At 47.1% G+C, this 26,402-nt stretch overlaps 1 protein-coding gene across 9 annotated transcripts in view; it reads left to right on the top strand.

Annotated features, from left to right (window-relative positions):
• The window catches only part of slc8a1b (solute carrier family 8 member 1b), a 368,951-nt gene that overhangs the window by 14,650 nt on the left and 327,899 nt on the right, over positions 1-26,402 (top strand). For 5 of the 9 annotated variants that reach the window (XM_056291272.1, XM_056291271.1, XM_056291270.1 and 2 more), the window contains exons 1-2: positions 21,606-22,307; positions 24,059-24,211. In XM_056291272.1, the coding sequence (XP_056147247.1) occupies positions 21,606-22,307; positions 24,059-24,211 (855 nt within the window). Of the gene's footprint in view, positions 1-21,380; positions 22,434-23,464; positions 23,492-24,046; positions 24,212-26,402 lie in introns of those variants that run through there. The other 4 variants (XM_056291266.1, XM_056291267.1, XM_056291268.1 and 1 more) reach the window with 3 other exon arrangements.

Raw genomic sequence — 26,402 nt, 5'->3', positions numbered from 1 at the left:
ACGGTGAGGGGTGGGCGAGGACGAGGAAGACAGAAGAGTGGGGGCTATGTAACATCAGAGAGTGGACAGGCCTGGACTTTGGCAAGACCATCCTGCAAGGCACGGTGAGGGGTGGGCGAGGACGAGGAAGACAGAAGAGTGGGGGCTATGTAACATCAGAGAGTGGACAGGCCTGGACTTTGGCAAGACCATCCTGCAAGGCACAGTGAGGGATGGGCGAGGACGAGGAAGACAGAAGAGTGGGGGCTATGTAACATCAGAGAGTGGACAGGCCTGGACTTTGGCAAGACCATCCTGCAAGGCACAGTGAGGGGTGGGCGAGGACGAGGAAGACAGAAGAGTGGGGGCTATGTAACATCAGAGAGTGGACAGGCCTGGACTTTGGCAAGACCATCCTGCAAGGCACGGTGAGGGGTGGGCGAGGACGAGGAAGACAGAAGAGTGGGGGCTATGTAACATCAGAGAGTGGACAGGCCTGGACTTTGGCAAGACCATCCTGCAAGGCACAGTGAGGGGTGGGCGAGGACGAGGAAGACAGAAGAGCGGGGGCTATGTAACATCAGAGAGTGGACAGGGCTGGACTTTGCCATGACCATCCTGCAAGGCACAGTGAGGGGCGGGTGAGGACGAGCGAGGACGAGGAAGACAGAAGAGCGGGGGCTATGTAACATCAGAGAGTGGACAGGGCTGGACTTTGGCAAGACCATCCTGTAAGGCACGGTGAGGGGTGGGTGAGGACGAGGAAGACAGAAGAGCGGGGGCTATGTAACATCAGAGAGTGGACAGGCCTGGACTTTGGCAAGACCATCCTGTAAGGCACGGTGAGGGGTGGGCGAGGACGAGGAAGACAGAAGAGCGGGGGCTATGTAACATCAGAGAGTGGACAGGCCTGGACTTTGGCAAGACCATCCTGCAAGGCACGGTGAGGGGCGGGTGAGGACGAGGAAGACAGAAGAGTGGGGGCTATGTAACATCAGAGAGTGGACAGGCCTGGACTTTGGCAAGACCATCCTGTAAGGCACAGTGAGGGGCGGGTGAGGACGAGGAAGACAGAAGAGTGGGGGCTATGTAACATCAGAGAGTGGACAGGCCTGGACTTTGGCAAGACCATCCTGCAAGGCACGGTGAGGGGTGGGCAAGGACGAGGAAGACAGAAGAGTGGGGGCTATGTAACATCAGAGAGTGGACAGGGCTGGACTTTGGCAAGACCATCCTGCATGGCACAGTGAGGGCTGGGCGAGGACGAGGAAGACAGAAGAGTGGGGGCTATGTAACATCAGAGAGTGGACAGGCCTGGACTTTGGCAAGACCATCCTGCAAGGCACGGTGAGGGGTGGGCGAGGACGAGGAAGACAGAAGAGTGGGGGCTATGTAACATCAGAGAGTGGACAGGCCTGGACTTTGGCAAGACCATCCTGTAAGGCACAGTGAGGGGTGGGCGAGGACGAGGAAGACAGAAGAGTGGGGGCTATGTAATATCAGAGAGTGGACAGGGCTGGACTTTGGCAAGACCATCCTGCAAGGCACAGTGAGGGGCGGGTGAGGACGAGGAAGACAGAAGAGTGGGGGCTATGTAACATCAGAGAGTGGACAGGGCTGGACTTTGGCAAGACCATCCTGCAAGGCACGGTGAGGGGTGGGCGAGGACGAGGAAGACAGAAGAGGGGGGGCTATGTAACATCAGAGAGTGGACAGGCCTGGACTTTGGCAAGACCATCCTGCAAGGCACGTTGAGGGGTGGGCGAGGACGAGGAAGACAGAAGAGTGGGGGCTATGTAACATCAGAGAGTGGACAGGCCTGGACTTTGGCAAGACCATCCTGCAAGGCACGGTGAGGGGTGGGCGAGGACGAGGAAGACAGAAGAGCGGGGGCTATGTAACATCAGAGAGTGGACAGGCCTGGACTTTGGCAAGACCATCCTGTAAGGCACAGTGAGGGGTGGGCGAGGACGAGGAAGACAGAAGAGCGGGGGCTATGTAACATCAGAGAGTGGACAGGGCTGGACTTTGCCATGACCATCCTGCAAGGCATAGTGAGGGGCGGGTGAGGACGAGCGAGGACGAGGAAGACAGAAGAGTGGGGGCTATGTAACATCAGAGAGTGGACAGGCCTGGACTTTGGCAAGACCATCCTGCAAGGCACAGTGAGGGGCGGGCGAGGACGAGGAAGACAGAAGAGTGGGGGCTATGTAACATCAGAGAGTGGACAGGCCTGGACTTTGGCAAGACCATCCTGCAAGGCACGGTGAGGGGTGGGCGAGGACGAGGAAGACAGAAGAGTGGGGGCTATGTAACATCAGAGAGTGGACAGGGCTGGACTTTGGCATGACCATCCTGTAAGGCACGGTGAGGGGTGGGCGAGGACGAGGAAGACAGAAGAGTGGGGGCTATGTAACATCAGAGAGTGGACAGGCCTGAACTTTGGCAAGACGATCCTGCAAGGCACGGTGAGGGGTGGGCGAGGACGAGGAAGACAGAAGAGTGGGGGCTATGTAACATCAGAGAGTGGACAGGCCTGGACTTTGGCAAGAACATCCTGCAAGGCACAGTGAGGGGCGGGCGAGGACGAGGAAGACAGAAGAGTGGGGGCTATGTAACATCAGAGAGTGGACAGGCCTGGACTTTGGCAAGACCATCCTGCAAGGCACAGTGAGGGGTGGGCGAGGACGAGGACGAGGAAGACAGAAGAGCGGGGGCTATGTAATATCAGAGAGTGGACAGGCCTGGACTTTGGCAAGACCATCCTGCAAGGCACAGTGAGGGGTGGGCGAGGACGAGGAAGACAGAAGAGTGGGGGCTATGTAACATCAGAGAGTGGACAGGCCTGGACTTTGGCAAGACCATCCTGCAAGGCACGGTGAGGGGCGGGTGAGGACGAGGAAGACAGAAGAGTGGGGGCTATGTAACATCAGAGAGTGGACAGGCCTGGACTTTGGCAAGACCATCCTGCAAGGCACGGTGAGGGGTGGGCGAGGACGAGGAAGACAGAAGAGTGGGGGCTATGTAACATCAGAGAGTGGACAGGCCTGGACTTTGGCAAGACCATCCTGCAAGGCACGGTGAGGGGTGGGCGAGGACGAGGAAGACAGAAGAGTGGGGGCTATGTAACATCAGAGAGTGGACAGGCCTGGACTTTGGCAAGACCATCCTGCAAGGCACAGTGAGGGGTGGGCGAGGACGAGGAAGACAGAAGAGTGGGGGCTATGTAACATCAGAGAGTGGACAGGCCTGGACTTTGGCAAGACCATCCTGCAAGGCACGGTGAGGGGTGGGCGAGGACGAGGAAGACAGAAGAGTGGGGGCTATGTAACATCAGAGAGTGGACAGGCCTGGACTTTGGCAAGACCATCCTGCAAGGCACGGTGAGGGGTGGGCGAGGACGAGGAAGACAGAAGAGTGGGGGCTATGTAACATCAGAGAGTGGACAGGCCTGGACTTTGGCAAGACCATCCTGCAAGGCACGGTGAGGGGTGGGCGAGGACGAGGAAGACAGAAGAGTGGGGGCTATGTAACATCAGAGAGTGGACAGGCCTGGACTTTGGCAAGACCATCCTGCAAGGCACAGTGAGGGATGGGCGAGGACGAGGAAGACAGAAGAGTGGGGGCTATGTAACATCAGAGAGTGGACAGGCCTGGACTTTGGCAAGACCATCCTGCAAGGCACAGTGAGGGGTGGGCGAGGACGAGGAAGACAGAAGAGTGGGGGCTATGTAACATCAGAGAGTGGACAGGCCTGGACTTTGGCAAGACCATCCTGCAAGGCACGGTGAGGGGTGGGCGAGGACGAGGAAGACAGAAGAGTGGGGGCTATGTAACATCAGAGAGTGGACAGGCCTGGACTTTGGCAAGACCATCCTGCAAGGCACAGTGAGGGGTGGGCGAGGACGAGGAAGACAGAAGAGCGGGGGCTATGTAACATCAGAGAGTGGACAGGGCTGGACTTTGCCATGACCATCCTGCAAGGCACAGTGAGGGGCGGGTGAGGACGAGCGAGGACGAGGAAGACAGAAGAGCGGGGGCTATGTAACATCAGAGAGTGGACAGGGCTGGACTTTGGCAAGACCATCCTGTAAGGCACGGTGAGGGGTGGGTGAGGACGAGGAAGACAGAAGAGCGGGGGCTATGTAACATCAGAGAGTGGACAGGCCTGGACTTTGGCAAGACCATCCTGTAAGGCACGGTGAGGGGTGGGCGAGGACGAGGAAGACAGAAGAGCGGGGGCTATGTAACATCAGAGAGTGGACAGGCCTGGACTTTGGCAAGACCATCCTGCAAGGCACGGTGAGGGGCGGGTGAGGACGAGGAAGACAGAAGAGTGGGGGCTATGTAACATCAGAGAGTGGACAGGCCTGGACTTTGGCAAGACCATCCTGTAAGGCACAGTGAGGGGCGGGTGAGGACGAGGAAGACAGAAGAGTGGGGGCTATGTAACATCAGAGAGTGGACAGGCCTGGACTTTGGCAAGACCATCCTGCAAGGCACGGTGAGGGGTGGGCGAGGACGAGGAAGACAGAAGAGTGGGGGCTATGTAACATCAGAGAGTGGACAGGGCTGGACTTTGGCAAGACCATCCTGCATGGCACAGTGAGGGCTGGGCGAGGACGAGGAAGACAGAAGAGTGGGGGCTATGTAACATCAGAGAGTGGACAGGCCTGGACTTTGGCAAGACCATCCTGCAAGGCACGGTGAGGGGTGGGCGAGGACGAGGAAGACAGAAGAGTGGGGGCTATGTAACATCAGAGAGTGGACAGGCCTGGACTTTGGCAAGACCATCCTGTAAGGCACAGTGAGGGGTGGGCGAGGACGAGGAAGACAGAAGAGTGGGGGCTATGTAATATCAGAGAGTGGACAGGGCTGGACTTTGGCAAGACCATCCTGCAAGGCACAGTGAGGGGCGGGTGAGGACGAGGAAGACAGAAGAGTGGGGGCTATGTAACATCAGAGAGTGGACAGGGCTGGACTTTGGCAAGACCATCCTGCAAGGCACGGTGAGGGGTGGGCGAGGACGAGGAAGACAGAAGAGGGGGGGCTATGTAACATCAGAGAGTGGACAGGCCTGGACTTTGGCAAGACCATCCTGCAAGGCACGTTGAGGGGTGGGCGAGGACGAGGAAGACAGAAGAGTGGGGGCTATGTAACATCAGAGAGTGGACAGGCCTGGACTTTGGCAAGACCATCCTGCAAGGCACGGTGAGGGGTGGGCGAGGACGAGGAAGACAGAAGAGCGGGGGCTATGTAACATCAGAGAGTGGACAGGCCTGGACTTTGGCAAGACCATCCTGTAAGGCACAGTGAGGGGTGGGCGAGGACGAGGAAGACAGAAGAGCGGGGGCTATGTAACATCAGAGAGTGGACAGGGCTGGACTTTGCCATGACCATCCTGCAAGGCATAGTGAGGGGCGGGTGAGGACGAGCGAGGACGAGGAAGACAGAAGAGTGGGGGCTATGTAACATCAGAGAGTGGACAGGCCTGGACTTTGGCAAGACCATCCTGCAAGGCACAGTGAGGGGCGGGCGAGGACGAGGAAGACAGAAGAGTGGGGGCTATGTAACATCAGAGAGTGGACAGGCCTGGACTTTGGCAAGACCATCCTGCAAGGCACGGTGAGGGGTGGGCGAGGACGAGGAAGACAGAAGAGTGGGGGCTATGTAACATCAGAGAGTGGACAGGGCTGGACTTTGGCATGACCATCCTGTAAGGCACGGTGAGGGGTGGGCGAGGACGAGGAAGACAGAAGAGTGGGGGCTATGTAACATCAGAGAGTGGACAGGCCTGGACTTTGGCAAGACGATCCTGCAAGGCACGGTGAGGGGTGGGCGAGGACGAGGAAGACAGAAGAGTGGGGGCTATGTAACATCAGAGAGTGGACAGGCCTGGACTTTGGCAAGAACATCCTGCAAGGCACAGTGAGGGGCGGGCGAGGACGAGGAAGACAGAAGAGTGGGGGCTATGTAACATCAGAGAGTGGACAGGCCTGGACTTTGGCAAGACCATCCTGCAAGGCACAGTGAGGGGTGGGCGAGGACGAGGACGAGGAAGACAGAAGAGCGGGGGCTATGTAATATCAGAGAGTGGACAGGCCTGGACTTTGCGAGCTTACAGAGGGCAGTTGAGCACAGACAGAGATGGCGAGGACTGGTTGCGGATTCAACAGCGGTGCCCCAACGACCTCTCAAGAGGTTACGGAGTATAGTATTTATAGTATTTTATATAGTATTTATAGTATTTTATAGTACTTATAGGTACTTAGAAGCAAGAATCAAAGCTAAACGTTATGAGATTACCACGAAGAATTGAAGCTATCAGAATGAAGAGAAAAAATGACAAGATGTCCTATTTCGCTGCCCCCAAAAATAAAAAGGACAGTGACGAGGCAGACATTGAGACGATCCAGGTGTTGAGGGAGCAGAGGAGAAACAGCAGGGAGTGGAGTGCCACAGAGAGGAAGCCGGAGGACTTGTCAGTTGGACGGACTGGTTTTCAAAGTGAGGGCCCAGAGCAGGAGGGAGAGACAGATGAAGATCCTGAGAGTGAGGCTGAGGGTGACAGAAAAGCAGAGTGTGAGACACAGACAGGAGACATGTGCATCCACAAGCGCTGGACCATCACATTTGTGATGTTGAAGAAATATTCGCCAGCTTGTAAAGCACTGTAATTACAGTTCATATGGTGTGTCCATGTACAAGTGTGTAGTCTTATGATGCTGTGCTGTTTCTTGACTGCTATACTATATGTGCCTTAATATATGTGTGTGTGTGTGTGTTTGTGTGTGTGTGTGTGTGTGTGTACACACACACACACACATATATATATATATATATATATATATATATATATATATATATATATATATATATATATATATATAGTGTTTTTTCCCGAAACCGTCAATGATGTTGAGTGCTCGACTAATGAGGAGCGGAATATCAACACAGATACAGGAAAAAGGAGATATATATATATATATATATATATATATATATATTGGGCAGCACGGTGACGCAGTGGGTAGCACGGTTGCCTCACAGCAAGAAGGTCCTGGGTTCGAGTCCTGGGGTAGTCCAACCTTTGGGTCGTCCTCTGTGTGGAGTTTGCATGTTCTCCCCGTGTCTGTGTGGGTTTCCTCTGGGGGCTCCAGTTTCCTCCCACAGTCCAAAGACATGTAGGTCAGGTGACTCAAAGACATGTAGGTCAGGTGAATCAGCTGTACTAAATTGTCCCTAGGTGTGAATGTGTGTGTGTGTGTGTATATATATATACACACACAGTGCATCCGGAAAGTATTCACACCCCTTCACTTCCCCCACATGTTGTTATGTTACAGCCTTATTCCAAAATGGATTAAATTCCTTTTTTCCCTCATCAATCTACACACAATACCCCATAATGACAAAGCGAAAAAGGTTTTGTGGAAATTTTTGCAAATTTATCAAAAATAAAAAACTGAAATATTGCATGTACATAAGTATTCACAGCCTTTACTCAGTACTTGGTTGAGGCACCCTTGGCAGCGATTACAGCCTCAAGTCTTCTTGGGTATGAAGCTACAAGCTTGGCACACCTATATTTGGGGTATTTCTCCCATTCTTCTCTGCAGATCCTCTCCAGCTCTGTGAGGTTAGATGGGGAACGTCGCTGCACAGCTATTTTAAGGTCTCTCCAGAGATGTTCAATGGGGTTCAAGTCTGGGCTCTGGCTGGGCCACTCAAGGACATTCACAGACTTGTCCCGAAGCCACTCCTTCGTTGTCTTGGCTGTGTGCTGAGGGTCGTTGTCGTGTTGAAAGGTAAACCTTCACCCCAGTCTGAGGTCCTGAGCGCTCTGGAGCAGGTTTTCATCAAGGATCTCTCTGTACTTTGCTCCATTCATCTTTCCCTCGATCCTGACTAGTCTCCCAGTTCCTGCCGCTGGAGAACATCCCCACAGCATGATGCTGCCACCACCATGCTTCACTGTAGGGATGGTATTAGCAAGGTGATGAGAGGTGCCTGGTTTCCTCCAGACGTGACGTTTGGCATTCAGGTCAAAGAGTTCAATCTTGGTTTCATCAGACCAGAGAATCTTGTTTCTCATGGTCTGAGAGTCCTTTAGGTGCTTTCTGGCAAACTCCAAGCGGGCTGTCATGTGCCTTTTACTGAGCAGAGGCTTCCGTCTGGCCACTCTACCATAAAGGCCTGATTGGTGGAGTGCTGCAGAGATGGTTGTCCTTCTAGAAAGTTCTCCCATCTCCACAGAGGAACGCTGGAGCTCTGTCAGAGTGACCATCGGGTTCTTGGTCACCTCCCTGACCAAGGCCCTTCTCCCCCGATTGCTCAGTTTGGCTGGGCGGCCAGCTCTAGGAAGAGTCCTGGTTGATCCAAACTTCTTCCATTTACGAATGATGGAGACCACTGTGCTCTTCGGGACCTTCAAAGCCGTAGACATTTTTTTGGACCCTTCCCCAGATCTGTGCCTCGATACAATCCTGTCTCGGAGGTCCACAGACAATTCCTTTGACTTCATGGCTTGGTTTCTGCTCTGACATGCACTGTCAACAGTGGGACCTTATAGAGACAGGTGTGTGCCTTTCCAAATCATGTCCAATCAATTGAATTTACTACAAGTGGACTCCAATCAAGATGTAGAAACATCTCAAGGATGATCAGTGGAAACAGGATGAACCTGAGCTCAATTTTGAGTGTCATAGCAAAGGGTGTGAATACTTATGTACATGCAATATTTCAGTTTTTTATTTTTAATAAATTTGCTAAAATTTCTACAAAACCTTTTTCACTTTGTCATTATGGGGTATTGTGTGTAGATTGATGAGAAAAAAAGGAATTTAATCTGTTTTGGAGTAAGGCTGTAACATAACAAAATGTGGGGAAAGTGAAGGGGTGTGAATACTTTCCGGAAAAGTGATACGCACAAAACACACACACACGTCAGGCGTCACTGAGTGACCTGACGTCTTTTTTAAAAAAAATCAGATTTAAAATTGACCAAAATAGGTAAACAAATGATTTATGAGTAACTTAAATAGAAAATAAAAGAATGATAGAACAGATAGCATTAAATATTACACAAAATGTATTTACATGCGTACAAGCCTGTTTCATGCCTCATGGCATGAAACAGGCTTGTACTGTCTCATAAAGACTTTACTTGACTAACTGGATTATTTTGCTCCAGATTTGTTGAGCACTTTCCCTATCATTGAGTGTTTCTTTTAACAAAGTTTTACATATGTATATATAGGTCATATTTTTGTTATATACTTTTTTCTTTTCCTTTTGTAATATACAGTAGCCAAATCAACAAGAGTAGGTGAGAAGGGGTATAGGGAAGAAAATAAGCGTATACATCCTCCTACTTTTGTAATGGAGGAGTTGGGTGCACCTTGCCAAAAAAGAAAGTCTTACTGTGGTGCTAAACCCCAAAAACAGTCTTCCAAAACCACATCCAAGGATGTAGGGTAGCACTCACCAATTTGAGAAAGGACAGGGACAGTGCCTCATTATCACCAATTTAGTTTGGCCAGATTTATTTTGGACAGTTATACTGGCCAAAATAAATTGGTGAAAACGAGGCACTGTCCCTGTCCTTTCTCAAATTGGCGAGTGCTACCCTACATCCTTGGGTGTGGTTTTTGAACTTCCTCCTACTCCTGTTCGAACAACAAATAATCTGATGTGTATGGAGATTTGCTCGGAGTTCGACGTGTGGATTTGTTGATCCCTTCAGATCACTGGCAGCGGATTTGTAACCCGGCAGTTTCTTAGTCAGTTGCTTCCGCGTTAATAGGCGCGCGCTCTCTCTTTAATAAGAGTCAGCGCGAGAGAGTCCGCGAGTTCACTTGCCTAATGGCGGAGGAGACTTAGCGAAGTGTGTCCGGCCTCTAGCCCTCCTTGTCGTCAAATCACCGCTCTCTGCCAACTTTTCCTGCTAGGCGAGCACATGTGTTGGACCTGTATTTGTTTTGTGAAAGAATGCGATTTTCTTGTGTATGAGTAAATTTTCCCTTTTTCGAAGTCTGAGGACTAATCGCTAGCAAATTGCTAATCGCTATAGCTAGTTGCTAATTGCTAGCTGCTGTAAACTACTAATAAGACACGTTAGCCCCTAGCTAACGGGTCTAACTCTTTAGCCAAGCGGTTAGTGATGTGGCCTTGTGGTGCAGTACATCCCGTATCGAATCCCGCACCGGGCAAGAAAATAACCGGTTACAGTAATATTCTAAACGCTCAATATACTGTAACGTGCATGGATAAGTAGACATGTTAGTCCCAACGGGTCGGACCCTTTAGTCGAGCGGTTAGCGATGTCTCCCGCGGTGCGGAAGATACCGGTTCGCGTCCCGGCCGCGGCAGTTCCTGTGGCGCCAGAAGTGTGATTGGAAGGAAGGTACACACACGTTAGTCCTTGGCTCACTGGTCGGACCCTTTAGTCGACTGGTTAACGTTGTCGCCCGCGGTGCGGGAGAGCCCGGTTCGCGTCCCGGCTGTGGTGGTCCCCTCCATCGGATGCGCCTCCCGAAGGAGGGGGGTAAAGGAACGATCATGGATGAATAGGCTTGGTAGCACTTTTCTAAGGGGTCGGACCCTTTAGTCGACTGGTTAACGTTGTCGCCCGCGGTGTGGGGGATACGGGTCCGTGTCCTGGCTGTGGCGACAGTTCCTGCGGTTGCCTCCTGAATTCGCTACAATACTGTACCCATCGTGTACGGAGTTTTTCCTGTAACAGTACAATATAAATCTGGTCTCATATTGATTTATTTCTTTTTAAAGAGGAACAAATAATTACTTAGTTACAGATTATCTGCATGTTATATCTTGCTTGTTTAAATGTTCGAAATAAATCATCATTCATTCATAGTGAAATGTAAATATGTTAGGCGCGGTATTTGATGGCTTCATTACTGCTCCTGTGTGTCTCTTAAAGTGATACATCAAAATCTGAAACTTCCTATTGATAGGCTGTGTTCCTATTGATAGGCTGGATTCCTATTGATAGGCTGTGTTCCTATTGATAGGCTGTATTCCTATTGATAGGCTGTGTTCCTATTGATAGGCTGTGTTCCTATTGATAGGCTGTGTTCCTATTGAGAGGCTGTGTTCCTATTGATAGGCTGTGTTCCTATTGATAGGCTGTGTTCCTATTGATAGGCTGTGTTCCTATTGATAGGCTGTGTTCCGAGTTGGAATGTGACCACAGAGAAATTCAGTGGCCAAAGCAGCGCGTCTGCGGCACTCGAGAGAGATCCGTGATTGGCTGCAGATGGTGTCCAATGACAAACTGTGCCGGTGGATACGGAGACACCAGTCAGTTTGCATATAATATAGGGTGTGTCCGTAGCGAGATGCTATAACACCACGGAGAAGCCGTTCTTTCACCTCCTCCTGTTAGCTTCTTGGCTCGAGTTTGTGCTATTTTGTTGAGACTTTATTATCTATCTATCTATCTATCTATCTATCTATCTATCTATCTATCTATCTATCTATCTATCTATCTATCTATCTATCTATCTATCGCTATCTTTGTAAACAACAAGTGACGAGCGGTAACCGAGCCCCGCCCACCCATGAGGACAGTAGCCAATAGCTTTTGATTCTTAAAACCACGCCTATTTCCGGTTGCAATTCAAACCCCAACGTTAACACGTGTGTTCAGAAAGGTCACTTCAGTGTGTCTTTAAACTCCTCTGAGCTCGTGTGGGTCGTCGTTTCCACCATTGCAAACGTCATTTAGCCGGGAACAAGGGTGTGTGTTTTGAACGGTATTTTCAGGGTAGATTACAGTATTAGGAACACCGCTAGGCTGTATTTAGTTGTTTTTCCTGGCTGTCGACTGACATCGTGACACGCCACTTCGCGGCCGGGAAAATAACTCGGTCTCTCAGAAACGAGCAGGGACGACTTGCAGGTGTTTTCTTGCGCGACCCTGTCGCAGATGGACGAAGACGAGGTTGAACGTCGGTGAGTTTCCCCTGTAACGCTACGTTCAGACCAAAGGCGGCGAGAGAGTTGGCGCCGCTTTGTTCGCCAGAGTTTGGCCGCCAGTTCCGCCAGGTGTGTTCGAACAGAAGGCGAATTCGCCGTGTTGACGTCACAACAAGCAGTCTAGTCACACCGACGCCGCCAGCAAGTTTGCTAGACCGCACACGACAAATACCACACACCAGCAGTTTGTGTTTACTTGTGATCGTCACGGATGAGCGACAGAGATCAGTTGCGGCGGCTCTGCTTTATATCAACTTGCGCCGCCCAAACCGGCGTCAGCGTTCGGTTTGGGTTCATAGCATAAACCGGAGACGTGCCCAGCTTGGCGAATTTCACATTTCAACATGAAGGCGGGTCCTAACCCTACTTCAAGGTGATTGGCTGTCGCCTGGCGAAACCTTCGCCCGAGTTGGACATTTCTGAACTCCCGCGAAGGCGCGTCCGTCGCTCGATTCGCCCAATTCGCGCCGCCCGTAATTTCGCCGCGAATTATTCCCGCCCATTCGCCTCCTCCCGTTGACTCTGCACGCATTCGCGCCGCCCAAACAATTCGCGCCGCCTTTGGTCTGAACGTAGCATAAGGATGACGAAACAGAAGTGACCGAAAGTTTTGTCTCGTAAATGTGATGAGAATTATTTTTTCGGTGAGCATTAAGCATCGTAGACCTCTGTCCAATGTTGCCTTTATTTGCTGATATTGTTTCATTTCAAATTGAGGAAAGATTGCTCATTATAATTTTACAATAACTTAAAAAAGGAAGGCGAAACAGGTTTACACGCAATGCATTCTGGTATATGTAGGCGCTGTGGGGAAACCTGTGAGCCGGGGAACGGCCATTTCTCCGTCATTATAGTGCGCGGAGGATTTCGTCGCGTCGACCTGTTATTACGTTGCTCGTCAGTACTGACGCAGAACCATGGGGGACATTTCCCTGCAAGGCTGCGGTCACGAAATTCACCTCTCGTCCACTGCCATTCTGCATTCGCTTCCGGTGGCGGAGGAGATAATTTGCGCCTTTTTCCGCGTGGAGTTCAGCTGGTGAACTTTGATTGGCGAACCCTCAGCCAATAGGGAAGAAGTGTGAGTGGTTGACCCCACTTGGCTGTAGCTTTCTTGGTGAGCCAGGATGGAGGAGACTCTGCTTGTTGCTGCGTCCAACCAGCCGGTATTGTAGGACATTACCCGCGGAAACTACAAACTGCCCCACAAGAGAGAAGCTGCCTGGCTGGCGGAGTCGGGAGACAGGCACCGAACGTAAATACATGGAACATTTATTATCAACATTAATTCATATTCCACGGTATTTGCTTACTAGCTTAACTTGGCTAAGCTAGCAAACAAATACAACTTGTACGCCGTTGTTTTCCCCCTGTGTTTGTCGATACAGATTTGTCGAACTATGATAACACGTACAAGTGAGACAATTAAGTGAAAACATTGATTTATCTCTCTGGAATTCCGTGTATTTTCTCCTGTTACAAAACCGACAACCGCTCATGTGTGACCGACAACCGTAAAAACGGACTACAAACCAGCAAACGGATTTCTGCGTGCGTCACATCCTGCACCGCCCACATTCAACACGACAAGGTGGGAATGTGGCCTCCGCACCAGCGTGTCATGGCTGCGACCCAGCCTTTAACGTGTCGGTGTGTGATTTGAGGCGGTTCCCTCACCGAGCAGCTAGCTACCGTGGAGGTGCTCATAAACGAGGCACATGTCGTCACACTGGCCTCGGGAGGAAGCGGCGTTCTGATGTCAGGCGCGAAGAGGAGGAGGAGGAGGAGGAGGTGTGTCCGTGGAAAGCAGAACGCCGCTTAAAACCCAGTAGCTGTACTTCACTTCCTGGAAAACGAAAAAATATCACCTCATTCGCCACTTTCTCCCCTTTTTTAATTAGTTAATTTAAACGTTTTAAATGTATTGTAAAATACTAATGAGACACGTTAGCCCGTAGCTAACGGTAGCCCCTAGCTAACGGGTCTGCCCCTTTAGCCGAGCGGTTAGTGATGTCGCCTTGTGGTGCAGTACACCCCGTATCGAATCCCGCACCGGGCAAGAACATAACCGGTTGCAGTATTGTAGTTTATTTTTTGGAAAATTTAAATTATAAAACGAAATTCAGACTTTAATTAACGCTAAACCCCACTCTTTACATGTAACGTCTGCTTGATGAAACGATCAGTACTGGACATCATTTCAACAATGGCAGAGAAAACTTGTGGTTGTGCCACGCTGTTGAAGTATTTGCTGCTGCTGCTGCTGCTGCAGCACTGCCAGCTCTATTTTTTCTTACATTTTTTATGTTGTTTTTTTCCCCTTTTCTCCTGGTCTCTGCTCCACCCCATCTGCCGATCCGGGGAGGGCTGCAGACTACCACATGCCTCCTCCCATACATGTGGAGTCACCAGCCGCTTCTTTTCACTTGACAGTGAGGAGTTTAACCAGGGGGACGTAGAGCGTGGGAGTATCACGCGCTACGTCAGGTGAATCAGCCCCCCCCCCCCCCCCCCCGGAACAGGCTGACCGACCGACCGAACAGAGGAGGCGCTAGTGTAGTGACCAGGACACATACCCACATCCGGCTTCCCACCCGCAGACACGGCCAATTGTGTCTGTAGGGACGCCCGACCAAGCTGGAGGTAACATGTGGATTCGATCCCTGTGTTGGTAGGGAAGGGAATAGACCGCCACGCTACCCGGACGCCCCCACTGCCAGCTCTAGCCATATCGCTTCTGACAGAGCCTGGCATCAGCGGGATGAAACTAAGAGTAGAAAGCATCAGTCGGATGCATGTCCACGCCATTGGTTTTAGAGACCCTCCTTCTCGCACTTGTCTCTCCATTCCATACACTGACCGGAGACAGGATGAAACTCAGCATTACATTACTCTTTAAGCTTTCCAAGTTTCCTGGGCCTGCGGGGGCCACTTAGAAAAAAAAAGAGAGAAAAGAAAAGTAAAAGCCTCCTTCACAGTCTACAGAAGCTGCTGTCAGGAAAAATGGTGTACTTGAGAGAAACAACCAAACCCCAAGGTGCCCGGAAATATTGATCGCTCGAAAATGCCACCTAAAGGCCAGCGAACTATACCCTGCAAGACAGGTGCCAGATTGCATTAGCATGAGGGAAATTGTTTGGTTATGGCCTCATTAAATTGAAGTTTAATCAGCTAAGTGTAGAATTAGGGGTGGTATCGATTTTCCCAACATCTGAGCCAAAGAAACACAAAAAGGAAAAAAAAAAGCCCACAGCTGAGCTAACTGAACGTCTGGAGTCTGCATAACAAATCACAGACGTTACACATGGCCATTGAAACTCTAGTTAATGTTCACGCCTATTTGCATATGAAATTGATCGTTGGTTTGGGTCATTATGTCACTGTGTTGTTTATAAAGGTGGGGATACCTGCAGTTGGTTTAGACTGAAGAGGTCACTTAGATGAGTGATGAAACATTTCTCTCAATAAACGTTTTGTCCAGATGAACTGATTAAACCTGTGATTTTCTTACCTGGATCATTGAGCATACATAAATATATTTTTTTTGGGAGTTTCCCAATTACCTTTGAAACAACAATCTCACTTATGTTGCTACATATTTTGATTGTAATCATTAAACATTATCAATCAATCAAGTTGCATTTTATATAACGCTTTTCAAGCTGCAACAGCCACTCAAAGCACTTTACATTTCTGTTCAAATCTGAATTTCAGACACCTGTTATAATAGAACACAATCTGGTCAAATGTTATGGATCATTAGTCTAAATCAGAGATATTCAACAGGGGGTCCACAACCCATAGGTGGTCCTCAGAGTTACTTCAGGGGGTCCACCAAATTATTTGATCCCAAACTTTATTTCTTCCAAAAAGATGTCTGAAAATACACATTAACATAAATATAACATATAATAAGCAAAAATAAATCTTCCTATTTGCTAAAAAAATTATAATGTTGAAGATACCCATGAATCCTCGTGCAATAATGTGATCACCCTGAAAGCCGAGCACCAGCTAGCTATCCTGTGCTAAACTACTCTATGTGCGGCGCCAATAAAACACTGGAAATGATTGCATGCCATATTAGCCAAATACGTACATATTATTAGCCTAAGTATACGGCCATTCCTACGTTAATGTGATCTACAAATGATCGCTTTGTAACTTCTCGACCAAGGTACTCTGACAGTCCCTGCACTTCATCACGAACCACTGGCGAAAGTTCAGAGGATGAGGCTAATGCACCTGCTAACAGCCATGCCACAACTGCTGCTAAGCGCAAATGGGACAAGACCCAAAAATATTCAGAGAATTGTCTCAAGTTTGGGTTTACCTTTAAAGAGACTGAGGGCGTTGAATTACCAGTGTGTGTCATCTGCTCTGCCGTGCTGTCAAACCAAAGTATGAAAGCATCAAAGCTGCAGCGTCACGTAAAGACAACCCATACTCACTTGAAAGAACAACCAGTGGAATACTTTCAGGCCCGTCTCAAATCCCTCAAAGGCCAGCAGACATTGATGAGACAATCAGCTGAAGTTGGTGAGCTCGCTTTGAAAGCCTCTTTTCAAGTTGCTCTTCGGATCCCTCAGAACAAAAAGCTATACACAATAGTAGAGGATTTAATGTTGCCTGCAGCCAGTGATATGTGCAAAGCAATGTTTGGGAATGATGAGTCCATTAATAATCTGAAAAGCATTCCGCTGTCAGACACAACCGTTGCTCATCCTATTGATGACATGGCCTCGGATGTGAGGGTGCAACTAGTAGAGAAACCGAGTTTTGCATTACAACTGGATGAATCCACGGATGTGTCAAAAAGAATTTCAAAAAACATGTTCTATAAATATATGAATCTGTCAATAATTATTATTTTAATGGCTTAGCATTGTATACACCATTACAGAGTACTTTTATACATGGCACTATAGGCTGCCCTACACATTACTGTTGGTACGGTTTAATAAACAACACAATTTTATACGATATGTAATGGGGGGTCCCGCCGCCATTTCTCTATCAGCCAAGGGGTCCTCGGCCTGAAAAACATTGATGACCTCTGGTCTAAATCCATTTCTTCTTCTTTTGGCTTCTGAAAAAAGGTTTTCTTTTACATCTTTTGCATATTATATCAACAAATTGCATATTTACAATGACCTGATGAATAATAAATTAATTCATTGACTTTTTTTATGTATCTTCAATGTAATTCATCGGTGTTGTGAAATGCTGTCATGTAGGACTGTCAATGATCATACAGTCGTACATGGAAGAGATGATAAAATCTCAATAAATTCACAATCTGCAACAGTCTGCCATCAAACACAACATGTTCTGGCATCTCCCTCCTATTGAAAATGTTGAGAAATTGGAGAGGCCTGCTAGTTAGTGTCCAAACCCCACAACTAAGATTTTTCTTATTAAATCCCACCAAGAGTCATGTGTCTCTGCCAAAGTGCCCTAGAGCCAGACGCTCAACCCCATTGCCAGCTCACTTCCTGCTGTCAATAAGTGAGTGAATATAGAAAGGTTATTGAAAGCAATTAAAAAGCATCGAAATAATAAATTCTTCAAATGTTCACATTATGCGTGTGGGGGAAATCAACTGAGTGTTGTCTTAATACTTTTAGAAAAATAATGTGCTAATGCTATGAAAAAAATCCACTGAATGTTGACACGTTTTTATTTACTACGGTAATACTGAAAAAAGAAAATTATTTTGAATTGGAAGTAATGGAAATGACAGCGGCGGGTGTCTAGAAAAGTTCTATATAAATGTGATGATGATGATGATGATGATATAATAATGAAGATATCTGTTTCGGGGGGATAATGGGGAAAGTGACATGCAACTGTTAGACGTTTGAAAATGCAAACATGAAAATGTTGCGTCAGATAAATCCATATTTTCTGCCTGCATAATGTTCTTGTATTTTATGTTGTGCTGTGCAGCTGGGAGGGTATAATAGGGTGTTTTAGCTTTTGCTTCCACTTTGATCCCTTTAACTGTATATCTCAGTACATCTCAGAACTGTTGATGTAATATGCAGTTACCCATAAGCCCCTTCTCTTGGCCTGGGTTAACAAACTTCCTGCTCCATAGCATAGAATAATGTAAGATACAATTACGGATAAATATCACACACACACAAACACACATATACATACACACACACACACATACATACATACATACATACATACATATGCGCACACACACTCTGCTATCCAGATTAGATTGTTTTATTAGCCACACGACCAAGGCCGGTGGAATTTGTTTGAACTCTGCAGCACAATACATACATGGACAACAACAGACACTCCACATATTATCACAAACAATACAGTTACACAATAGCAGAAACAAACATCACGCACAACAATTAGGTGAATGGTACTATTTATGTCAGTGGTGTGTGATGAGGGACTGTAGGGAGGAATTCAGAGTCCTGATAACTAGGGGGAAACACTGTTTGTGAAGCGTTTAGACTTAAGTGGACAGTGATCTGTAGCATCTCCCTGAGGGAAGGAGCTAGAGGAGGTGATGAGCAGGATATGAAGGGTCGGAGATGATCTTCTTTACTTGCTTTACAGTCCGGTTAGTACGTAGAGAGTAAGCTGAGGGGAGTGGATTATCTGTGATTTTGCATGCCTTGTTGACAATCCGCTGCAGTTTTCTCCGTGTTTGACTGTCCGTGCCACCGTAAGATGTTGTGATGGACTCGATAATGGCTGAGTAAAACAGAACAAGCAGTTGATGTTTGATCCAGTATTTTTTAAGCTGCCTAAGAAAGTCTACAAGTCTGTAAAGTGCTACAATAAAATGTAGAAATTCTATTGTATTAGGGGTCAATTGTGTTTGTGTGTGTATGTGTGTGTGCAGGGCACTGCAAATGCAGTATAATAGTTTTTTTGTGACAGGATATTAGATCTCTTCCATGATAGTCACAGACTATATTCCACTTTTTCCTTAATTAACCAGTAAATCCTCGAATCCCTCAGTGGCTATCAGCTGTTTCACTAGCCGTCTAATAGTTCTTTTCTATTCTATGTTGTAGATTAACAACATAGAATAGAACTCAAGCTATGTTGGCTGGTAGGGGATGGGGGATCGATTCAGTGCAGAATTGCAATACAAAGCTCTGATGATTTTAATATCGCTGTGTTTCCAGCACAACAAACAGATGCAATGAAGAGGTTCGATGTTATAATAATTATGTCTCTGAATATTTGAGTTTGAATTGTTTGAGTTTTCTCAACAAAGGATAATCATGTTTTAAGCTTTCGTCGCACATGGCGCTTAAAGTAAATGTGTTTTGTTGCACATTAGTTTTGGATCATTGCAGTTTTCACATTTCACTGTAGATAATAGGGGCTGGGATTTTGCAATATTTATAATATTGTCATATTATAAAATCTAATATGTATTAAATCGGCACAAAAATATTGTTGAATGGGGAGGTACCTACCTATTCCCAGTCCTATTGGTTAGCTTTTAGCATGGTAAATGACCAGAAAAACATACCAGAAACAGCTAATATATTGACCATGATTGTCTGGAATAGATTTGAAACAATTTGGTTAGAAAATTAGCAGAAGTTTTTTTCTAAAAGTTCTTTGGCAAAAAATGGAGTAACTGAAAAGTCTTTTTTTATTAGCATTTTTTGTAACCAATTGATAATAATAATAATAATCATCGTCATTTTCATCATCGGGCAGCACGATGGTGCAGTAGTTAGCGTGGTTGCTTCAGAGCAAGAAGGTTCTGGGTTCGAGCCCCAGGGTAGTCCAACCTTGGGGGTCATCCTGGGTCGTCCTCTGTGTGGAGTTTGCATGTTCTTTCCGTGTCTGCGTGGGTTTCCTGCGGGTGCTCTGGTTTCCTCCCACAGTCCAAAGACATGTAGGTCAGGTGAATCGGCCATACTAAATTGTCCCTAGGTGTGTGTGTGTGTGTGTGTGTGTGTGTGTGTGTGTGTGTGTGTGTGTGTCGGCCCTGTGATGGCCTGGCGGCTCGTCCAGGGTATCTCCCCACCTGCCGCCTAATGACTGCTGGGATAGGCTCCAGCATCCCTGCGACCCTGAGAGCAGGATAAGCTGTTCAGATAATGGATGGATAGTAATCATTACATTTATATAGCGTTTTTCAAGACACCCAAAGTGCTTCACATTGAAGAGTGTAGCTCACTTCAACCACCACCAATATGTAGCACCACGTGGGTGATGCACGGCAGCCATTTTGCACCACAACGCTCGCCACACATCAGCTTGAGTTGGAGAGGGAGGAATCATTGAGCCAGTTACATGGGGAGATGATAAGGTGGCCAGATGGAGAGAGCCAGGTTGGGAATGTCTGTGAATGTTCTCATTCATCCAGGTCATGGTTATCCAAAGGAGTTGAATCAGGTGCAACTGGACTTGGTATATATCCGTGAAGACGTTTCGCCTCTCATCCAAGAGGCTTCCTCAGTTCGTGCCTTTCTGACTAGTCCAAGGTAGTCTGAGACTAACTTGGTCTAGTCAGAAAGGCATGAAGGACAATGACAGGTTGGGAATGTTGCCAGGACACCGGGGACCCCCTACTCTTTGTTATAAGTGCCATGGGATCTTTAATGACCACAGTGGGTCAGGACCTGGTTTAACATCTCATCTGAAGGACAGAATTAAACATTAATTAAACATGTGAACATGTATTTTATTTCTGGACCTCTAGTTTTTTTCACTTGAAACTGCACAAGGCCGTTGAAGTTTTCCAGATACTGGATAACAATTAGCGACTTGTTTTCTTATAGTGAGCAAATATGCTGGTAATAAGATTATAGCTATTGCATTATGGTACTAATACTTTCCTGTGTTAAATTTGACCTTTGAGTGCTTCATAGTTTATCCCAAAAATAAAACGACAAAGGGAATATCTGGTTATTGCAATCAGCTTTAAACAAAGATTTGCTGTGTTAGATTTTCTTTAATATATAATCTCTGCTGTTTTATGACCTGTATAATTTAGAAATTGGGATTTTTTTTTAAGGCTTGGAAAAATGAAAATACTGTTTTCTGTTCTGCTGCTATGGGAACTGTGCTATCACCTATAGACCCACATTTTCGAGAAGCTTTTATGTTTGGACCTGCTGTCCACAATAATAACAAGGCTGATCACTCAGTGAGCATGGATGCCTACCTAAAAAAAACTACCATGAAAAAGAAACACTGGCATCTCAATTTTATTGCTTCTCTTTTCTCTCATCTCTTTTCTCATCTCATCTCATCGCATTTTCTCTCTTTTGAACATTTCATTTATTTTAATAACCAATATCCTGAAGACACTCAAATCTTAGTATTGTAAAATGACATTTTTAGGCCTTGGTTTTTGTAGTTATTGTAACCCTTCTCACCCTCTCTCTTCTCAGGTTGGGGATCTCCGTTAACTTCTGTCCCATAATACCAGGTTCCACATCAACATGAGTTGCTGGGATCCCTCCTCCTTCCTTTCCCCTGCCCTGCGGTTGGCTGTCATCATGGCGATACTCCTCCTCAAGGTTGACCCCTCATGTGCTGGAACACCCCCCGAGCCAAGCGTGGATGGCTCCGTTTCTGCGGTGTCTACCAACCGCAGCTTGTGTGGAGAGGCCGAGATGTGCTCCAAAGGGGTAATTCTCCCAGTGTGGGAGCCTCAGAATCCGTCATTTGGGGACAAAGTAGCCCGAGCAACAGTTTACTTCGTTGCCCTGGTTTACATGTTCCTGGGAGTTTCAATCATTGCGGACCGCTTTATGGCATCAATCGAGGTCATCACCTCGCAGGAGAAGGAGATCACCATCAAGAAGCCCAATGGGGAAACCACTACCACCACCGTCCGCATTTGGAATGAGACTGTTTCCAACCTCACTCTCATGGCGTTGGGCTCCTCTGCACCAGAGATCCTGCTCTCTGTCATTGAGGTCATTGGCCATGGGTTTGATGCTGGTGCCCTGGGCCCCTCCACCATTGTGGGGTCTGCAGCCTTCAACATGTTTGTCATCATTGGCATCTGTGTCTATGTCGTGCCGGACGGTGAGACAAGGAAGGTCAAGCACTTGCGTGTCTTCTTCGTCACGGCCACCTGGAGTATCTTTGCTTACATTTGGCTCTACCTGATCCTAGCTGTGATCTCACCAGGTGTGGTGCAGGTGTGGGAGGGACTTCTCACACTCTTCTTCTTCCCCATCTGTGTGTTGTTTGCCTGGGTGGCCGATCGGCGTCTGCTCTTCTACAAGTATGTGTACAAGCGTTACCGGGCTGGCAAGCAGCGCGGCATGATCATTGAGACGGAAGGAGATCGGCCACTTCCCTCCAAGGTATACACAAAACAGTGCAACTACTTTGAATACCGCCATTATTCTCTACTAAATACCATGGTTATTACTATTGCTGCAACCACCACTATTACTACAACTACTACTTCTGCTCCAACTACTTCCACTGTTTGCTACTAATACCATGGTTGCTACCTTAGCTGCTACTGCCACTATTACTTCTTCTACTAGCACTACTACCAGTTTTACAACTGTCACTAGCATTTCTGCTGCTACTATAGACTTATCTTTGCCATTTTTAAAATGGAATAGTTCTATTTATTAGTTTGCAGAAAAAGAAGGGGTGAGGTTTAAGATGAGACCTGTAGCAGAGAGTTGATAAGAAAGGACCCAGCTACATCCATATCAAAAGGAAATTTGCACCAGTCAAGGCAGCAACAAAATCTCAAAATCTTTACAAAAGTGCAAAATCCGTTTAATTAAATTAATGGTTTTAGCATGCATTTACCCTGATAAATGAGTATATCCTTGTCCTTCTTGATCCATATTCAATATTAGCAAGACAAGAGGTTAATTCCACTTCTCACTCTGTCAAAATCACTACGTGATAAAAATAATGACAATGAAGAAGATGATGGTGATTGCATTCATACTGAGCACTTTTCATGTACAGTCTAAAAAAAACTGTTTCATGAACAGCATTTCCTTCATTAGCACATCAATAAGAATCTATGTAGAAGCACCGCTTGAAGCACAGCTATTTTCTTGTCCAGAGGTACACCATTTATAGAATAGTCTCCCAGCAGGAATTAATTAGACTTTCATCATCCAGAGAAGTGAAAAAAATAATAGCTGGGAAAGATTAGAGGCTGTTATAAAGAAGGAACTAAGTTCATGGGTAATGCGTTTCAGGAGCAGTTACCTCTGAGTTACTGAATGGAGATCTGCAAAGTGAACCTTTGTCATGTCATAGCGCCATGTCACTTTTCAGTTTTATGTTTTTGACTATGACCTGATACTGTTTATGATGTGCTATGGGGAGTGCCACATCATGTGCGTCAAATTTAATTTAATTGAATTAATTTAATTGAAGACACTGCAATTAATTTAACTTTTTTTTCAATTTAGAGTAGCCCGTCTTTCTGCTTTGAATGTAATCAACATCATTTTCATTTTAAAGGAATTAATTTCTTAAATAGTTATATTTCGACTCAATTTTTGATAGTGTGAATCATGGTTTCTATTTACCTTATACCCACCAGCCACCAAAATTCCAATTAATAACTTTTGAATCCAAGATTAAATGATTACATACACGGAACATCAAAACAAACGAGATATATACACAGAATAGCAAACTTATGATATTGGGCGGGGGGGGGGGGGGTCATCCTAGGCTGTCCTCTGTGTGGAGTTTGCATGTTCACCCCATGTCTGTGGTGGGAGTATTCTGCGGGTGCTCCGGTTTCCCCCACCATCAAAAAGGCAAGCATGTTAGGGTTTATGCTCCTGTCTGTGCCCCGGACCAAGGCAGTGGGAAAAGAAGCGGAGTTGGTCCCCGGGTGCAGCATGAAGGCGGCAGCCCAGCTGCTCCTAGCTACGCAGATCACAGCTAGGATGGGTTAATTTGCAGTAATTGAATTTCCCCAAGGGGATTAATAAAGGAAACTTAATTAATTAATTATACTAAATGACTTTTATACATCCAGGTCAGTAGGGATCACCCTCATATTCCCCTGTTATAATGAGTGTGCATACACTGTCTCTTCATTGGTCCAAAGGTGGACATCGAGATGGATGGGAAGATGCTGAACTCTCATGGTGTTGACTTCTTGGATGGTCCTTTGGGCTTGGAGCTCGATGAGAAGGATCTTGATGAGGAGGAGACCAGAAGAGACATGGCCAAGATCCTGAAGGAGCTCAAACAAAAACACCCTGATAAAGAGGTGGGTAGCTGGAGAAACTGGATAGCCAGCACACTAGGCCAGTGGTTGATACAATTATATACTATTTATCAATGGGGAAAGATAGATTGGTTGACCTTTTTTTTCTTCTTTTTTTTTTACATTTTCTCCACTAAAAACAATTTATGCTCTGGTTTATGGTTTTGAGTGGTTAAAAAAAAATCAAGGGCAGAAAAAATAAAATCTTGTTTTTTACACTTGTTTCGAATTTTTATGTACAGATGTCAGAACAGGCAATATGATACCTTCTTTTGATTATACTGTTGAGTGTTGGTGCAGGATTTTGCACAAGGTGGAGATGGGAGATAGATACAAGATTAATGCCAAAATACTGTGAGTTACATCAGTCAAGTAATCAAGGCAGGATGAAATAAAACCAAGGAATACTTCCCAGGTCAGCACAGGGCAGGAAGGTCCAGATATAAGAAATAATTCTCAGTTGATAAAAGATTGACTTAAAAACAGAAGAAACCTGTTTATGAAACCGTAGGGCACTGGTAAGTGCCACACAAAGGTTTTTAATGCAGTGTGACACCAGGATAACCTTGTTCAATAGCTTTTTCCTTGGCAGGTGTGTGTGTGTGTGTGTGTGTGTGTGTGTGTGTGTGTGTGTGTGTGTGTGTGTGTGTGTGTGTGCGCGCGCGCGCGCGTGTGCGCGTGCGCGCACGCACATGTGTCCTGGCTTTCCACCTTGCCATGGTGGAGAAGCTTGTGTGTGTTAACGATCCCAAGAGCTATGCCGTCCAGAGTTTGACTCCTGGTAGGGTCACCCAAAGCAGATAGGTCAAGGGGGAGGTTCCAGATGCAGTGCTATCCAATAACGACCTCAACAACGAAACTTGTGTACGATGTCTCAAGTCACAACCGCAGCGAAGGCAAATGAAGGCTGCAACAGAGGGTGGTCCCCAATCATCTTGGTTCGCCACGCTATTGGACTCTGGCCACCCCCTGCCAAGGACTATGTGGTGGCTCTAGGTGCATCAGTCACTCCACGTAAAAAGCTGTCGCATGCAGGCGCCCTCCTGCAAGGGAATCAACCCATTAGCATCCTAGGTCAAAGCCCTGTGGTGATCAGGAAGAGGTGACGGGGGCAGGACAGTGAAGTCTGACAGCCCCTAGCCACAACCTGGTACACAGGTGGTGGATGTATGATCAGTTGCTAAGCCCTTGGACTGAGGCAAAGGGGCCTCTTGGCTGCTGCACCCATGACTGAACAGCCCTATTTAGCTCTCTGCTCACCCTAGTTGGGGAGGGGGCTAGAAAAGGTGGCGCAAGCATAGTCTGCCTCAAACCCCCTATCTGGACCACCGCATCCAAAGGGATCACCACCATGTGGTCAGAAACAGAAACTTGTATGTTTTGGTGCCTGGAACATACGAACCCTCATGGACAATCAGTCCAGTGATCAACCTGAACAGCATACTGCCATCATCGCCTGAGAGCTGAGGAGATTCCAGATTGATATTGTCACACTTTCTGAAACCCGACTGGCCAACCAAGGGCAGCTGAAAGAGGAGAAGGGGGATTACACTTTGTTCTTGAAAGGAAAAGAAGCTGATGAGCTGAGGATTCATGATGTTCACTTTGCCATCAAAAACAGCCTCATTTGCCACCTTGCTGAGTGAGCTTCCTCTGGGCATCAATGAATGGCTGATGACAATACAACTGGTATAACCAAAGCATCACTGTCATCAGTGCATACGCTCCAATACTTGACTCACAAGATAGGAGACCTTCTCGGCTGACCTGGACAATGTTTTCACCAAAGTCTCCAAGGAGGATAAGCTAATTCTGCTTGGAGATTTCAATACCAGAGTGGGACGAAATTACAACTTGTGTACAGGCATAATTGGCAAGGAAGGAGTTGGAAAACAAACTCCAATGGCATCCTGCTGTTAACAACATGCTCAGAACACAGCATTACCATCACCAACAAACTTCTGCGAGAACAAATAACCAGGAGGCACCCTCGTTCTAACATCTGGCACCTCATTGACTACATTGTCGTCCATCAAAAAGACCGATGAGAGGTACTAAACACCAGAGTGATAGTCAGTGCAGATTACTGCTGGACTGACCACCACCTTATTCGCTCCACCCTGTCCATCCATCTTCACCAGAAAAGAAGGGTGCAAAAAAAGCAGAGCTGTCCAAAGCTCAACCTCGAATAACT

This window comes from Lampris incognitus, chromosome 13, assembly GCF_029633865.1.
Source record: "Lampris incognitus isolate fLamInc1 chromosome 13, fLamInc1.hap2, whole genome shotgun sequence".
Taxonomy (NCBI): domain Eukaryota; kingdom Metazoa; phylum Chordata; class Actinopteri; order Lampriformes; family Lampridae; genus Lampris; species Lampris incognitus.
The sequence above is the reverse complement of the archived record's forward strand: the minus strand, read 5'-3'. Positions and strand labels throughout refer to the sequence as shown.